Below are 16,846 nucleotides of genomic sequence, written 5' to 3'. Positions count from 1 at the left end.
TTTTTTTTTTTTTTTGTTAATACCCCAAAATGTATCATATAACCAGATACTCTCAGAATATGCAATGGATAAATTTTGGGGAGAAATTAGCATTTCATGGTGAAGTTAAAAAAAAAATGTCAGGAGAGAAAGAAAGTTACTGTCTTAAAACTCCAAATCTAAACACAGATCAGAAATACACTCTTCCTGAGTCCCTGCATTTTCTCAAGTGTTCTTAACACACACCAGGTTTTTCACTATTTATAGAGAAAAATATACATGCCGCTTTCCCCTTCCAGCTACCATCCTTTCCTCTTTCTTTGCTACCTAACTTCCAGATTGAGTGGTCTGGGCCCTCCGCATCAATTCCCATTCCACTCACTTCCCCAGCACCATCAGGAATCTGGCTGCTCCCACACCTACTCAAACTGCAATTTCGAAGGTCACCTGCATCTTTATAGCCAAACTTTTCACTTTTCTGCAGTGTTTCTGCACCTGGGTTGCTTGGTCGCTTTTGATACAGTGAAATTTAAAATTAAAATGAAAATTTTAAAATATTTTTAAAATATAATAAAACAAATATAGTCAGATTATGAAGGAGGGGGGAAATCTCAAGCTTCTGTGTGATAACAAGAGCTGTCATGACTCTGTCAGAAACATAACTTTGTATAACGGCCACTGCTACCTAGCACAGAAAATATTTCTGCAAGGACATTGGCCCAGAAACTACCTGCTTAATCTTGGATGGCCCCCCACTCTTGTCATGGATCCGGATAGCCAATGATTATTGTTTGAAAATCTCCTGCTCAATCTTCATGTCACCCTTAAAACTTCCCTTTGCCTCAGGCTCTTGGAATATACACATAGTGGACTCCGACATGCTATTTCCAGTGCTACTCCTGAGTACACTGATCTTGGAGAGTCTCTGCCCTCTAAGCTAACAACGGACGTGGTCACTTTCTCCTTCTGAAGCCCCTTTCTTAACTCCACCACACCTACATGTTTCCTTCTCTGCCTCCCTCCTCTTCACTGCCTAAACTGCCTTTGATCTCAGACACGTTAGTGTGTATTTATCCAACATCTCGGCTGTTCCTACATTTCTCCAAACCTTTTGTTTATTTTCTTGCTTGTTTGTTTAAGACAGGGTCTAACTATGTAGCCTAGGTTAGCCTTACTGCCTGCCTCAAGTCTCCCAAGTGCTATGATCACAGGCATGCACCGCCAAACATGTCTTCTTTAATTGCTCTTCTTTCTCCAAATCTTCTCCCGTCAGTCTCCCGAACTCCCAGGATTTATACTAGACTACCACACAGTAGATTCCATCATTCATATCTCGGCTCCCTCTGTGATAATACAGACTGTTCGGCCTGCCTAGGATTGCATCCCACAACTCTTCAGGTGTAACTCTATTGTCTTCATCACAAACATCTCTTCCTTGGGGAAGCCTTCCTGATCCTCAACAATTATACGCTTTTATGCCATCCTGTATTTTTCCTTACATACTTTATATTATTTACCTATTTGCAATAATTTATTTAGTTCCTATCTTCTGTACAGGTTCTAAGCTCCAGGAGAGTGAAATCTATGACTATCCTTTTATGAGTGCTGGGGTTTGAATGTAAAACCTTGTACATGGCAGGCCAATGCTCACCCACTGAGTCACATTCTCAGCCTCTCTCTGTCTTTCTTGATCAAGTGACTGACACATGCAGAACACTCCTTATTTACTAACTGACAAAATAGCCAACCCACATTTTAGCTGTGACTTATTTTTCCTAAACAAGAATATCAAACGTTAAGTTGCTATTGTTTCCACCTTGAATGTCACTGTCATTTCCAGTGCATCATATCTAAAAGCCATAGGTCCCCCTGCATCCTTGTCACATTTCTTTCTCCTGTATTTTTGGTACTGTGGAAGTGTTCCACACTCAACTCTTCCACTACAAAGTGAGGCGATGTTATCAGCAACTCCTTGAACACGCATACAAACTGAAAGAATTGCATTTGGATGTTTCTTAAGTCCTTCCTGTCTGAAAAGTCCATATCTCTTAATAGTATCATACATCTTCATTTCGCAACCGAGGGAATGATGTTTAAAACAGTTAAGCAATTCTTTATAGATGAAAATGCCACATTTTAGACACATTATAGATGCCCCAAACCAGTAATAAGGATGAAATGCTGAAAGCAGCCAAAGAAGACAACAGATTATATTCAGGGAAAGGTTATTGAGAATAATGGACTGGCTTCTCATGAGAGTTGATGGAATTAAAGTCTTAGGTGCTGAAAGGGGAAATGTCAATCTCAACTGAGAACTCTACGTATGTCCAGCAAATATATGCTTTGATAATGAAAGTGAAGTAAAGATTTAGATATAAAATACCTAACAATTCTTTTCCTATAAAAGAAACTAAGAATTACTCATCACAAACTTATGCTAGTAAAAATAATAAAAGAAATGACTCAGGTTAAAGAGAAATAAGATCAAACAGAAACTCAGAAATTTGAGAAGGAACAGGGAAACTGTCAGAAATGGCAACCATGGTAGGTATCTAGTAATGTGCCACCCAGAATCTCCTTCAAGGAAAAGTTCCTTGCTCCTCTTACTGGGAGCCGTGATGGCAGACAGCCTTCAGTTTTCAGCAACTGCAGAGGGTAATTCAGTTACTGTGCTGAAAGTCAGGCCCTTCCCAGAGCAGCCCATGCCCAATGACTGAACAGATGGAGGTGTGAAGGACCAGCCACTCTGACCAATGCCAAGTCTCTCAAAAGCCTGTCTAGTTCAAGCTCCCTGTAGAGTTGGATGAGGGTGGTGATTGAGATTACAGGTGAATTTCTCCCTCTGCTAACACTCTGTATAGAAAACTGTCTTAGTTGGACTCCAAGAGAAACTGCCACAGTACCAATAGTTCAAAACAGCAGAGATATTTAAAGAAAAGTATTTCTTTAGAAATGTAAAAACGTCCAGTCCTTCCTCAGTGCTGGAACTTCTCTATAGTACTTTCCTTAACACAAAAAAGATTATGTTCTGAGGATAAAGGTCTAGGATTTCACACATGCAAGACATATGAATTCTAGCTTAGTACTAATGCCTGAATGATGTCAGTTCTTGGGGGAAAATATTAGTGAATTATAACCTTGACTATCATACAAATTGCATGAATTTAAATAACGTCTAGTGATTACTTCTTAGGAGCTAGTAGGATCATACAAGCCAAAGCTATTTCATAAACACAATTCTGCTCCCTGGTCCCAGTCAGGAGTTAGCAAATGTGTGTCAGTGACAGCAAGGGAGAAGAGGCAAAAACATATTGTTATTGCATTTTTTCACAGTGTAGATTAATTCTACAGATAAAAACACAAAACCAAATGACTGTTGGATGATTTTATTACCTAGCATCATTAACTGAAATAGGCATGGCATTACTTGGAAGCAGTCTATCTGCAGTGAGCACCTTTTTTTGTAAATTTCTATCTTGTTATAACCATCCTTAGCTGACCAGCCTCCCTGTATCTAACATTTCAACTCATTTCTCAATTTCAGAAGAATGTCTTTCCTCCAGTTAAGGCTAAGTATACAGTATACAGTCTGTAGTTCACAGTGTCTCCTTGCCCATCACTTAGACCTTTCTCTCTATTCTAAAAAGGAAAGAGATCATTATGGCTCCTCCGACTCAAATTCAAACACTTTGAGTGCTTGAATCTCTGTGTATTGTCATTGTAGGATCATCTACTCCACAAGTGGTTCATAAGCTGAATTTTGCTACACTTTCAAGTACCTATAGGAATTTCCCTTCCTGGCATCCTTTTTCCACAGTTCCCTTCTCCACCACCAGTGTGGCAACATGGAACTTTCTAATGTAGAAGCCCCATGGAAGAAACTCTTGATCCCTGCTTCAAAACCCTTACTAAGTGTCACTGCCATTCAATAGGTTATTGCTGCCTCATTATTCTCCAAAATATGACTTCAGGTTTTTTTTTCTTCTTCGCAAACCAGCAGATGGCCTCTCACTGTCAACTGTACATTACTCAGATTCTCGATTTAGCTAGTAAAGCTCCTTAAAATTCAGCCTTCTTTCCTATTACATGACACATTGTTCCATCAAGCTAGATCCCGTCGTCTCACTGAACACCCTGGCCTTCGTCCTTGATATACATCCCCTGTTCCCAATTCCCTTTCTTCTTTGCCCTGTCTACCAAAACCTATCAGTCAAGACCCAACTCAAGATTCAGCTCCTCCATCACATCACCAACACCCTATGATTTTACCTTTCTTCAGATTTTTACCAAGTTCCTAGACAATTTTAAAATGTACTGGCTTTAAATATTCGTTTGTTTTAGTTTTTTCTCTCTAATTTAGATCCCTGGAAACTTTTAGTCACTAACACACACATACACACACACACACGCACGCACGCACGGCTCTTAGAACTATTTTTTAACAGCTTCAGCATGGGTGTCTAGAGAAAAACACGTGTATGTATTAGGATAACATACAAATTTACAACTAGAACAAACTAAAGAAAGGAAGAGAGGGTTGAAATTAATGAGGTCAAATCCTGTCTTTTCTACAGATGCTTTTAATTTTTTCAGTTGTTTGTACATTGCTGAAACTACCACACAGATCTTGATTGTTATCTCCTCTCTTGTCACTGTCTGCCCTCTAGTGGATGGTTATGAGAATGAATAAAAAATTACGCCAAAGAAGAAAAAAGTAACAAGTTGGTTCTTTTACATTAACTCATATTGGCAAAATCAGTAACTTTCATAAAAGGTGAAATGATTTCAGTTGAGACATGAAAATATAATTTGAACATAAGAAAAACTTAAAAGTCAGAGGGAAAAAATGACACAGGCTGTGAACGTGAAAGGTAAGGGGCTGAGCTTGGGATGGACAATCTAGACTATTTCCAGTTTTCTTCTTGAGTATTTTCTTACTGTATCTTGGCTATCAAATACCACACTGCTTGAAGTTGAAAATAAATAAACAAAAAGTAAATAGGCAAAGCAGAACATCCTATGTTTACACTGATGTCTTCAGCTCCCCTCTTCCTTTGTGAGTGTCTTGGATAGGTTGAGTTCTCTCTGTTTGGCAGCACTGATAACAGTGTTAGTAAGGCAGATATAGAGTCACTGCCCTGGGGGGTTTTCTTCTCCTCTTTCTGGATCATTTCTTGGTGAATTTGTCATGCCAAATCATGTACATAATTTATTTCTTTGTATTCCTAAACACTTGATAATTTCATGATACAAGCATGACTTCAGAGATTTAATGAATGCATTATCTTTGACAGAGGTAGTTTTAAGTTTTAACCTGTCAACCTTTAAAATTCAAATTATCTATTATGTTTCATCTTGTCACTTTTCTTTCTTCTTCACAAAATAATCAACTTGGCATAACAATTCCTTGCCTCCCTGGCTTTCCTAGTCAAACTGATTTCACACAGGTTTCTAGAAGAGCTTTCTGAAAGAACTCACCTATTGAAAGACTTGGATCACTCATTTGCTTTTCTTTTCCCATTTAGCTCATAACTAAATATTAGCTTAGCATTTTTCACTGTGCTATGAATCGTGGTTCTGTTTAGAGAAAAGTAAAAGGGTAAAATATTGAGGAAAATTGCTCACTCAAATGTTTTGTGAGGCTTACTGGCAAATAACTGAAAGCGGCCCTAGTCCTATGTAACCTCAGACAAATCATTTCACCTCTCTAAGCGTTAGTTTCTATCTTTGTAGAATGAAGCTGTCCTCCATGTCTGTCTGCCTTGCTGGGTTCCTACACAGATCAAAGGCAGAAAAGCATGTGAAAATCCTCAGGAGAAAAGTTTAGTAGTAGACCATAGTTATTTTATGTGTGTGCACCAGTAGGAGTAACATAGGATAGTTTTTTTCTGGAAGACAGACAAAAATGGCTTTTCAAGTCATTCTGATAAAGGGGGAAATACCCTTTCTTCTATAAGTCATTTACTTATAAAATTTAAAACGAACTACACTGTTCCCTCACAGCTGCTCCATCTACTAAAAGTGAAACCTGAAAACTCCCTCCCACATCCACTCCTACCTACCTCCTAAAGTGAAACCAGGACACCCCCACAAGAGCCCCAAGTTCTATTCAACTCCTACACCAACCCAGACATTGAAGAGTGCACTTCTGATTCAGAAAGTGTCTCCTACAGCCCACACATCTCCAACATACATATGACATGCATCACAGATGTGTCAGTCTAACTGCATGCATAATGTAATTTAAAAACCCATAGTCATAGAAAGTGACAGAAAGAAACACTCCTAACTTGTACTACTGACGAGGTAGACCCAGCTGAGACACAATAGTTATTTAAATTTTTCCCAAGGGGGAGAAGACAGAGAGAATCCGTATGACTTTGATTGTTATGAATATGTGTTTAATTTATTCTGCCTTGTCTTAAAAGGGGAAAGGGAGACAAGGAAGTGACAGTGAGGGAAATTATCTATCTTTGTGTAGAAGGACACAAAGTAAGATAAATAAGACAAGACAGAAAGTAAGAGTGATCCTGTAAGGAAATCTAGAGTCACCCCCATGCCTGCTGCTGCAAGTGGTTTTTATTGCCACATAAAAAAGGCAAGGCTGGAAAGGTGTGCAGACCAGGTCTCCCAGCAGTCACTCTCCCAAAGAAAACTCAGACTCACCGGCCACAAAGAAGACCATCCGTACGAGGAACAGTGCTAGGTCAGAAGTTCTCCAAGGGCAGAACATTTCTGTTTTCTGCTTTTCTGTCCCTCACTCGGTGCTTTTACTCCTCACAGGTAGAGAAGCAGTGGTGAGCATGACAGACTCCCTCTGCTCTCCGATGGACTTGTGGGTGCTCCCTCCTCTTAGCCCATCAGCAGCAGGCACTCCTTTCCTCCTAGTCCCTTTCTTCAGGCGGACATGTTTTAGCCTGATTAGTAACTTGGAAGAGGAGAAACTCTTCTCTGGAACTTGACACAGCAATAGATTTCCTGTGCGAGGCACTGCAGCAAAGACAGAGGAAGCAGATTGATAGAGTTAACTTTCAGCTCATTGGTTCTCCTCTCCCGCTGCTCATAGATAAACTCTACAGTAAGACTCTGAACAAGCCCAAGACAGACCGATTCATCTAAACTTCCATTCAAGACTAATGCTGACTACTTACCTATTCTGGACCCATGCCTGTAAACTTCCCAATCACAGTAACTTCTAGAAGACTTCTCCAACCCAAAAATAAAAATTAAAAAAAAAAAGTACCGCCTTCTTCAGTCTTCAAATATAGAATAAAATATTTCTCCTTGAAAGTTCTTTGATGGAACTTTGCTATCTAGTCTAAGAGTCTACACACAGCTCTGGAAGCATCATGCCTACCACTTTCCATTACTACTGTAACAGTCACAATGTTAGACTGTGTGGCTTAGCACAACATAAATTTAGTGCTTAATTTCAGAAGTCTGAAAGCATTATATGGAGCTAAAATCAAGGTGTGGACTTTTCCTACAGGCTCAAAGAAAAAATGTCTTCCTCACCTTCTCCAGCTCCTTAGAAAATGTCTCTACTCTCTGGGTGTGGCTATATCATTCTGATCTTTGCAGCACCGGCATCCCTCGTTCTCTGATCATGACCCTTCTGCCTTCCTCTTAAGAGGATCTTTTGTGACTGTTTTGGTACTGCTCAGATAACTCAGCATTATTTCTCCATCTAAAGATCCTTACTTTAATCAGATCTGCAAAGTCCATTTTGCCATGTCAGTGAACACATTTACTCAAGGACCTTTGTCGGGGATTCAGTACTTATTAACCACTCCCTTTGATTTTTGAAGAGTTAGATCATTTTAACCACCAAGATTCATCTTTTAGTTGTCATACATCTTGGGGTTCTGACTTTCCAGAAAAATTCTATGTAATGTTGCTAGTTAGTGTATATTTAGATTAGCGTTGAGAGGAACAAAAAAAAAAAAAAAAACCTTTGTGGTAAGAATTTCCTACCCCAAGACAAAACTCTCCAGGAAGGGGAAGAAAACATTGCAAACAGGAAAAAGATTAAACAACATGCATTTTTTTTTCAAAGTTAGCATTTCCATCTTCCCTCTTGCCAAACATTAAACTATATATATTTTCCCCCTTCCCCTTCTGAAACTCTCTCTGTAAATCTATTTGATTTAGACAATGAGATAAGATCCTTAAGAGCAAGAAAGATTTGAGAACCTGGCCTATGACAATGAGTGGGGAATAACTCCCTGCTGTTTGGTTTAACCAGGTGTCAGAAAAAATTGGAGAAATGTCATTTAAACTGTAACACTCTGGTTTTCTACCACATGCAGCTGTTAACACCATAAGTTTTGACAACAGACAGAACTAAAGTTAAATCTCTGCCATGCAAAGTCAATGATACGGGTAATTTTCTTAGTCAAGTCTGTAGTCTTTTTGCCACTTAATATTATTTTGGCATGGAATTTTTCTCAAGTCATCAAAAATTTTCAAAGATTAGGCAGGGAAAATGGTTCAGAGGATAAAGATGATTGCTATGCAAGCCTGACAACCAGAGTTTGATTCCCAGAACCTAAATAAAAGTGGAAGAAGAGAACTAATCCACAGAGTTGTCCTTTGACCTCAGGATGCAGGCCTATGACGTCAGTCCTTTGACAAGTATGCACCATGGCATACACACACAAAGTAATCTTTTTAATTTTTATTTATTTGGTTTTTTTTAATATGTGTGAATGTTTTGCCTGCATATACATAAGTTCATCCACGTATGCAATGTTCGAAGAGGCCAGAAGAAGGCATTGGATTCCCCCTAGAACTAGAGTTTCAGACCTTTGTCAGTTACCACGTGGGTGCTGGAAACCAAACTCGGGTCTTCTGCAAGAGCTGCTAGTGTTCTTAACTTTGGAGCCATCTCCAGCCCCAATTTTAAAATATTTTATTCATTATTTTTATTTTATGTGTATGAGCATATTGCCTATATGTATGTGAGTGCACCCATGTCGTGCAATGCTGTGGAGGTCAGAAGAGGGCTTCTGATTCCCCTGGAACTGGAGTTAAGGACGGTTCGTAGCTGCCATGTGGGTGCTGGGAATTGAACCCCAGTCCTCTGCAAGAGCAGTCAGTGCTCTTAACCGCTGAGCCATCTCCAGCCCCACTTTTAAAAACTTTTTGATTGGTTATTTTAATGCCTACTTGACAACACAATCAAAACTAAAGCTCGGGAGATTTGCCAAAGTCTGAAGGAGATCTGATAGCAGAGCAGAGAGTAGAGCGTTTTGTGTTTGCCAGCTCTGAGTTCTTATGACTCAGCCCCTTTGGGCTGAGATTGGGGCAATGACTCTCACAGACATATTCCTGTATGTTCATCTGAGATCAAACTACAGTCTGTATGCAACTATCTAAGAGTCAATTCAGTGATATCAAAAACCATAGAATTCATGAAGTAGATTTGGAAAGATTATTATTTTTCATCTCCAATCCTTTACCTCTTCCACCCTCAAGACCCACTCCTCCAACTTTCCCAATTCCCACCTTCACTTCTTAAGGACAGCAAGCATTTAGATAAAGGGACTAAGAGTTTGCAGTGTAATCATCCACCCAACATATGTCATGGGACTTAGCATAATAAGAGAAGTATCAGGGCTGGAGAGGTGGATCAGTGGTTAAGAGCAGTGACTGCTCTTGCAGAGGACGAGGGTTCAATTCCCAGCACCCACATTGTGGTTAACAACCATCTGTAGCTCCAGTTCCAAGGTATCTGATGCCTTCTTCTGATCTCCGAGGGCATTGCACAACATGGGTGCCCTTATACACATGCAGGCAATGCACTCATATGCATAAAATAAAAATAATAAATAAAAAGAGAAGTATCAGTGTGTCTGTTAATGTACCCTCTGAAAAAGTCATAAGGCCATAGTTTCTTCTTGAATGTTCGACTGAAAAAGGTGGGCCTAAACCTACTTGCTTTTGTATCTCTACTTTTGGTGAGCTCTCTAGCTTAGATATCCAGCCTGACTTTCTCTTCCATGCACGTACACGCATGTGCACACACACACACACACACACACACACACACACTCAAGTCCAGCACACCAATTTCACAGAAATGAAAGAACAATAGCTAATAATGCAAATAATTGTAAGAAACTCAAACACTCCATGCTTTGCTTTCTCCCTGTCCCCAGGGACAACAGTTAGAGATTTGAATCTAACCTATAACTACAGAGAAACCATGAAAGAGTAAAATGACTGCTATCTTAACTCAATCCATTTTCTGTTTTCCTATTTACCTCAGTGCAGGCTTCATCAAGCCAAACTTTCAAGATTCATCTAAAATTATGAATCTTCCTTCATACATAATCATTCAGTGCTTGATTAAACGGCTAGGGATGTAGCTCAGTAACTCAGTGGTAGAGTGCTTGCCCAACACGTGCAAGATCCAGTTCAGTCTTTGGCACTGACAAAACCTACGCCTCATAAACTGCATATTTCTATTTTCACACCCTACTGTTGTGCTAATATTCATCTTGAAATTTTTCACTTCCACTTAAACTACATTGCCAATATAAAAATTATTTTTAGGAAATTAGGAAAAAATATGCCATATAAGAGTTTACCATTTTCATTATAATTTCACAGATTGTACAAAAGTTGGGGATATTTGAAAATAAAATGTGCAATATCAAAAAAGCAAACAATATCTGAGCAGAAGTATTAACAATATTTTATTTGTTGCTAAGAATCAATTCTAAATCTCACTGGTCACATTCCTAATAAATAATATCTACTAAGCCCTACACTTAACCCTAAGGGCCTGCTTTAAGCACTTTGTAGATATTGCCTTATTTAATCCTCTCAAGACTCTACAAAGTAAATATCTTTACTGTCCTCCATTTCATATTTTCCTTTCATACCAGAAAAGCTAGGTAAATTCTCCAAAGGCACACAAGCAAGTGATACAGACAGGGATAGAGCCCAAGAAACCCTCCTCAGGGTCTATCTCTTCGTTACATATCTAGTTAAACTCTTGCTTATTATATACTTTCTGATTCTCTGTCTTGTCTTCAATACATCTTCCATGAATAAGTCTATTAATCTGTTCACTCCCTTTTTCTTCCTATTGAATACCCCTATTATTTCATGAATTGGTGGTGGTGGTGGTGGTGGTGGTGGTGGTAGTGGTGGTGGTCATGGTCATGGTGGTCGTGGTGGTCATGGTGGTGGTGGTGGTGTAGTGTGTGTGTGTGTGTGTGTGTGTGTGTGTGTGTGTGTGTGTATTTAATAGGACCTTGTGCTGTCTCCAATCATCTATTTAAATTACATCCGTATTACTCTCTACTGCCCCCTGCAGACAGTAGACAATTTAGTGAAACCAAGACTAATATTTTCAAAATTCATGTAACAAATTCAATTAGCAGTTTCACCCAGAGATTTTAATCACAAAATATGCTAATATTCTAACACTATGAATCTAATTTCAGTCTTCTAAAAATTAATTTAATGTAACAAATGATTGCTTAATGGACAGTGTGGGTGTCATAACCTTAAGAAATAGCATTTGAAAGAACAACAATGAATCTTCTGAATTGCTGGGGAGGTTTAATAAAAACAGTATAAACAAATGAATGCATGGATGGCAGATCCTATGAATCATCTCAGGAAAATTTGAAGATTGCTATCCTTGGGTACCTCAGGAAACAAAGTCAGAGGTGGAATATAGTGTGCTGATATATTAAGGAGAAACTTCAGACAATCAATTGTAGAAAAGGATTAGAAACTGATGTAGACAGTGGGAAAACTCTACTTCAGTCTACCATAGCCCCATACAGATTTCCAGAGCTTAAATTACTCTTCAAAGTTGTCCTCTATTTGTCCCTAATGGCCAGGCCTTTAGAGCTATACACCTGTTTGTCACTAGAGAGGGCTACAGGAAAGACCATGGCTTAGGTGAGGCAATCCATAAAGAAGATGAACTGCGGACAACAGGCCCAACCCCGGAATAACAAAATCCTTTATTGAAGTGAATCACATGGCACCTTGCAATGTCTGTCATGTAGACAAATATTGGAAAATAATGCAATCCAATTTTGGTCTCAAGTATCATTCCATCAACTGCATTTATGCTCCAGAAGCCAGGTAAATAAGAAACCTTGTTGAAATATTCTTTTGAATAGTTCTGCATTAGACGTTTCATATTTGAGGCAGTTAGTTTTCATTTATGAGTGGCAAGTGGGAAGTCCAGAAAATACAGAAGTCAACTGGAAAAAAAAAAGATGAAAATCCCTGTTGTATCTTGGCTAAAAACTGACATTGTTACAAAACATTCTGAAGACAGACAATAATCATCTGGGGTCCAAGTAATTCTGGTTACTAAGAAGGACAGAGATTTTTTTTAAAAAGGAATGTTCCAAGTAAGAAATATTAGATTGAATTCCATATGACCCTCTAGTAAACTAATATAAAACATGAAAACCATGTCAGTCACAAAAGTTGGTGTTCACCTGCAATTTGTTCAAATTTCATTGGGATTTCCCAGGGGCATGGTCAATGTTCTGTTGAACAACCATTATTTAGTCTTATAAGTAGCTTACAAATGTTGTCCCCAAATATATGTCTGACCATGCTGTCTTTTATAAGATGATGTAATGAAAAACGAACAGATAGTTTTAAATGGCTGAAATTCAATATGTTAAATTTAAAGTCTAAAAAAGACACAATTTTTCCCTAGTTTTGAGAGTAGCTATTAAAATTATATCCCGTGTGCCAGGTGTGACGGCTCATGCCTTTAATCCCAGCACTCAAGAGGCAGAGCCAGGCAGATCACATCGAGACTAGCCTGGTCTACACAGTGAGTTCCAGGTCGAGGCCAGCCTGGTCTACACAGTGAGTTCCAGTCAGCTGAGGCTACAGGAAGACCCTGTCTCCAAAAGACCAAAACAAAACAAAACAAAAACTATATCCCCAATGTTGAAATTTCTGAGTTAAAAGTTCAGTTCTATTACTTTATCTGTTTTTTTTTTCTACTCTAAAATGCCTATTTAATTATTTTTTAAAATCTGTCTTTAGAGGGGTCAGGCATGGTGGCATACACCTTTAATCCCAGTCCTTGAGAGGCAGAGACAGGTGGATCTCTGTGAGATTGAGGCCAGTTGGTCTACATAGTGAATTCTAGTCAAGTTGGGGCTACAGGGAGACCATATCTCAAATATATATATGTCTTCATGATTTTTTCTGTGACGTCTCGTCTCATGTTGGACACTATTTTGCTTGTTAAATTATAGAAAAAGAAGTAGCAATTTGAGCCCCTATATAATTTTATCTTCCTCTAGAAAAGATTTTCATGTACTTCTTCCAGGAATCTATGAACATTACAGTTTAGTCCTAGGGTTGTGGGCTATCCAGTAACTCAAATCGAGAAGGAAGTCTGTGTGAGGAGAGGTTTTATTGTCCACTCGACCCCACCTCATCCCACTCTTCCCGAGCCAAGGGGCTGATGGAAACACCATTAATCTTTTAACCAACTCTTACATTTCAATCAACAAACATCCCCAGGTTAAAAAGATGTCCAGTGTCAATCATTGGGGGGGGGCAGGGTCTTGAAACTTGCTATGTAGACCTGGCTGGCATGGAAGTTGCTTTGTAGACCAGGCTGGATTTGAACTCAAAGAGAGCCACCCACTTCTGTCTCTTGAGTTCTAGGATTACAGGTATGTGCATTTTCTGGATGTTGACCAGATAATTAATTCATCATTGCCTTGCTAGCTCTTCTACCTTCCAGTGGACTTAGTTCTATCTCCATCATAAGTTTGTTAATATCCAACTTTTCTACTCATCTTTGATAGAATAGCTGGGCTTAAAGGTCTTCATCTGCCATCACCTGATGCTGAAGTACCTCCCTCAATTCCTTACTTTCTCTCATTTCTCACAGTGTATCAACAGGTCATCTCTATTTCTTCTTTAGTACATTTCCTGAACTTGACACTTTCAGTCTGATAGAATATGTGAATTGCAGAAGAGCCAGAAGCCTCATTAGGGAAGGCCATAAATCCCTTAAAGTATCTAACTAGTCCTAAATTGGCAGCCTGGCCTTGCTCAAGCCTGGCCTTGCTCAAGCCTTATCAACTGGTCACTCCCTGGACTGAGAGAAACTGTTTATGGAGCCCATCTGTCTCTAGTATTATAGATAACTCAGGCATCTGCCTGAGCAAATAATCTTCAGAAAAGAGACCTTCAAGGACCCCAGACCCTGGTGCAGAGTTAACTCTTGGAGCTGTGTACAGCAGAGTTCCTATATAAGACCAGATTGCTCCCCCTTCAGCTTGCAGATAATCAATCCAAGGAGCACATTCCTTGCCCGTTGCAGGTCTGACTCTGACTCTTATTTCTAAACTTTAAACTCCTTCCTTTTTCTGCCCACTATCAATATCTACTGTATTGGATTAGAAAAAAAATGGGAATAAAGTTACAAATTCAAAAACATGGTTCTTGAAAAATGAAATCTGTGTCATTTAGCTTGTGGACAATGGAAAACACAGACAACAGAACCTTGCATCTGCCAGCTGCACTATTTGATCACCACTTTTTTCAATCTTTGGTTTTGGACACTTGTGTCATTGTTAATATTAATGTCACATAAAGGTCCAGGTATTACATACAGGAAATGTAAGAACTTTACAAGCCTGAAGTTCTACACTGAGATAGTTTTTCCTCAAAACAGTTTATTACATTAACATCTAAGTTATGTTTCTATGACTATTTGTCTACTAATGATCTTTGTTGTATGTTTTAATTCACTTTCTTTTCAACACTTATTTATTTATTTTATGTCTATAAGTATGTTCCCTGCATGTATGTAAGTGCACCATACTTACTTCTGGCAGGGAGGCCAGAAAGGGGCATCAGAAACCCTGGAACTGGATGGTTGTTATTTGCTCTGTAGGTGCTGGGAACCAAACCCAGGTCCTCTGCAAGAGCAACCAGTGCTCTTAAACATTGGGCCATCTTTGCAGCCCCAAATCACTTTCATATTTAACATACAGTACTGACATACATTACTTTTGGCGTCACTTAATATCTAGGGGAATTTTATTTTAAATGCTGTTATGATTGTCTTGGCTTGGGAAAAGAAGAAGTAAGGATTATGAGACTGTTGAAAATGTTTAGTTGTTGAATGTCCCGTATCAAGAAAAGGAAGTAGATAAGATCTTTTTTTTTTTTACTTATTGTTTCTATATTTTACTTGACTGAACATAAAAAAAGCAACTAAACTTGCAAGAATTAATGTCCTGCTCCTAAAGATTTTGTCCTAAGAGTAAGAAAGTCAATTGCAGATGAGTTCCTGCCTGTGCTGTAGCAACTTTGGTTAAAAAAAACAAGGATGAGGTAGCACTACAAGTTGATCTATATCTATATTCTTCAAATCAGTATAGCCAGAGGCAATGACAGAGGTGCCACAAGCAGCCATACCTCAGTCTTCAAAAGGAAGTCACTTGCATAAAACTAGCCTTTCCTGACACATCCATCTAGAAGGAAGATACCTCTTATGTGAGAATGTCTTGGGAAATACTTTCAGAAAAGGGATGTAGATTTGACTCACCACAATTCTGAAGGCTCCAAAACATGGCACCAGGATTAGTTTGAGGTGAAAGCTTGAGAGCATCACAGTGTGAGCACAGGCAAGGGAGAGAGGTTATGTGACCAGAAAGGGGGACTGAAAGAGAGCAAATTGAGAAAACAAACTTTGCTTTCATAGGAGCTCATTCTTGTGGTAGCCAATCCAGGCCACGTTCTATGACATGGTTTTCAGTTTTATGAGCGTCATCTTGATTACCTGTCATGGAACTAAAATGTTCCACCATTTTGCAATAACGCCACACATGCAGCCCCATGAACTTTGTGGAGTAAACCATGTACAAGCCAAAGCATCATATTTGTATGTATTAAGTAAACATATTTTAACAAAGTTTTTTATGATTGTTTTAGTTTTCAAACATGACAGGATCAGGAAAAGAGGGAAATAAACTATAGCTACCGTTTAAAGAGATAAGCTTTCCAGGAACATGCCATCAGGTCTTTAGCCTAGTATTTATCTTGGGTCTATTTGGAGCAAATAACAGCTCCTGGTCGTGGGATACCCATATTAATGAGTAAGACTTGGCACGCAGACTGGAACAGGCTTTAAGGATGTGACACGCTGAAACGCTTTCTGAGCATCTGGGTTTGTTGTTGCGTTTTGTTTTGCTTTGCTTTGTTTTGTTTACAGTATTGTTCCTCTTGCAACAATTATTCCCTCTATTCAAGAACAAACATCATGTAACTCAGCTGTGTTCTATGTGCTCTACTTAGTATCTGGGCTAAATGAGACTATTTAAGCTTACTGAAGCTTTGAAGATATTGAAAAAATATCCCTATAAGCCCAAGAGATGCATAATTTAAAATTTACTTTCTACAAAAAAATAAATAATGGCTGAGGTATCAAAATATTTTTTAACAATGGCAATTATAAGCTAGATCAGTTGGTAGAGTGTTTGCCTAACCATCATGAAGCCCTGGATTCAAACCCCAGGACCACATAAAACTGGGTGTGGTGAAAAATGTGTAATTCTGGCACATAGGAGGTAATGTTAAAAGGATCAGAAATTCAAGTTCATCTTTATCTACAAAGCTAGTTCGAGATCAGCTTGGAATATATGAAACCTAGCTAATAATACTAACAATAAAGTTAAAATGATCATTGTAAAAGTAATGTCTGCTTTTCCAAAAAAATTAAACAATAAAAATTATGTAAAGTTAAAATATTCTTCCACCCACCCGACCCGTCTTGAACAGGTGAAGGGGCATGTCCCGGGGTTTCCGGCGTTTCCCTGAACCCGCCGCCGGCAGGGGTCTGAGG

General features: G+C 38.9%; 1 protein-coding gene across 1 annotated transcript in view; it reads right to left on the bottom strand.

Moving 5' to 3' along the window:
• Cd200r1 (CD200 receptor 1) overlaps positions 1–15,663 on the bottom strand; it is a 46,444-nt gene extending 30,781 nt beyond the window's left edge. The window contains exons 1-2 of the mRNA XM_017801632.2: positions 15,551–15,663; positions 6,646–6,969 (exon numbers count right to left, since the gene is read on the bottom strand). Of these exons, the coding sequence (XP_017657121.1) occupies positions 6,646–6,712 (67 nt within the window). The 5' untranslated portion in view covers positions 6,713–6,969; positions 15,551–15,663. The remainder of the gene's footprint in view (positions 1–6,645; positions 6,970–15,550) is intronic.
• Positions 15,664–16,846: the final 1,183 nt, after the last annotated feature.

Source organism: Nannospalax galili, unplaced genomic scaffold (genome assembly GCF_000622305.1).
Source record: "Nannospalax galili isolate Female #2095 unplaced genomic scaffold, S.galili_v1.0 scaffold743, whole genome shotgun sequence".
Taxonomy (NCBI): Eukaryota; Metazoa; Chordata; class Mammalia; order Rodentia; family Spalacidae; genus Nannospalax; species Nannospalax galili.
Note: the sequence above shows the minus strand (reverse complement) of the source record. Positions and strands in the feature narration are given on the sequence as shown.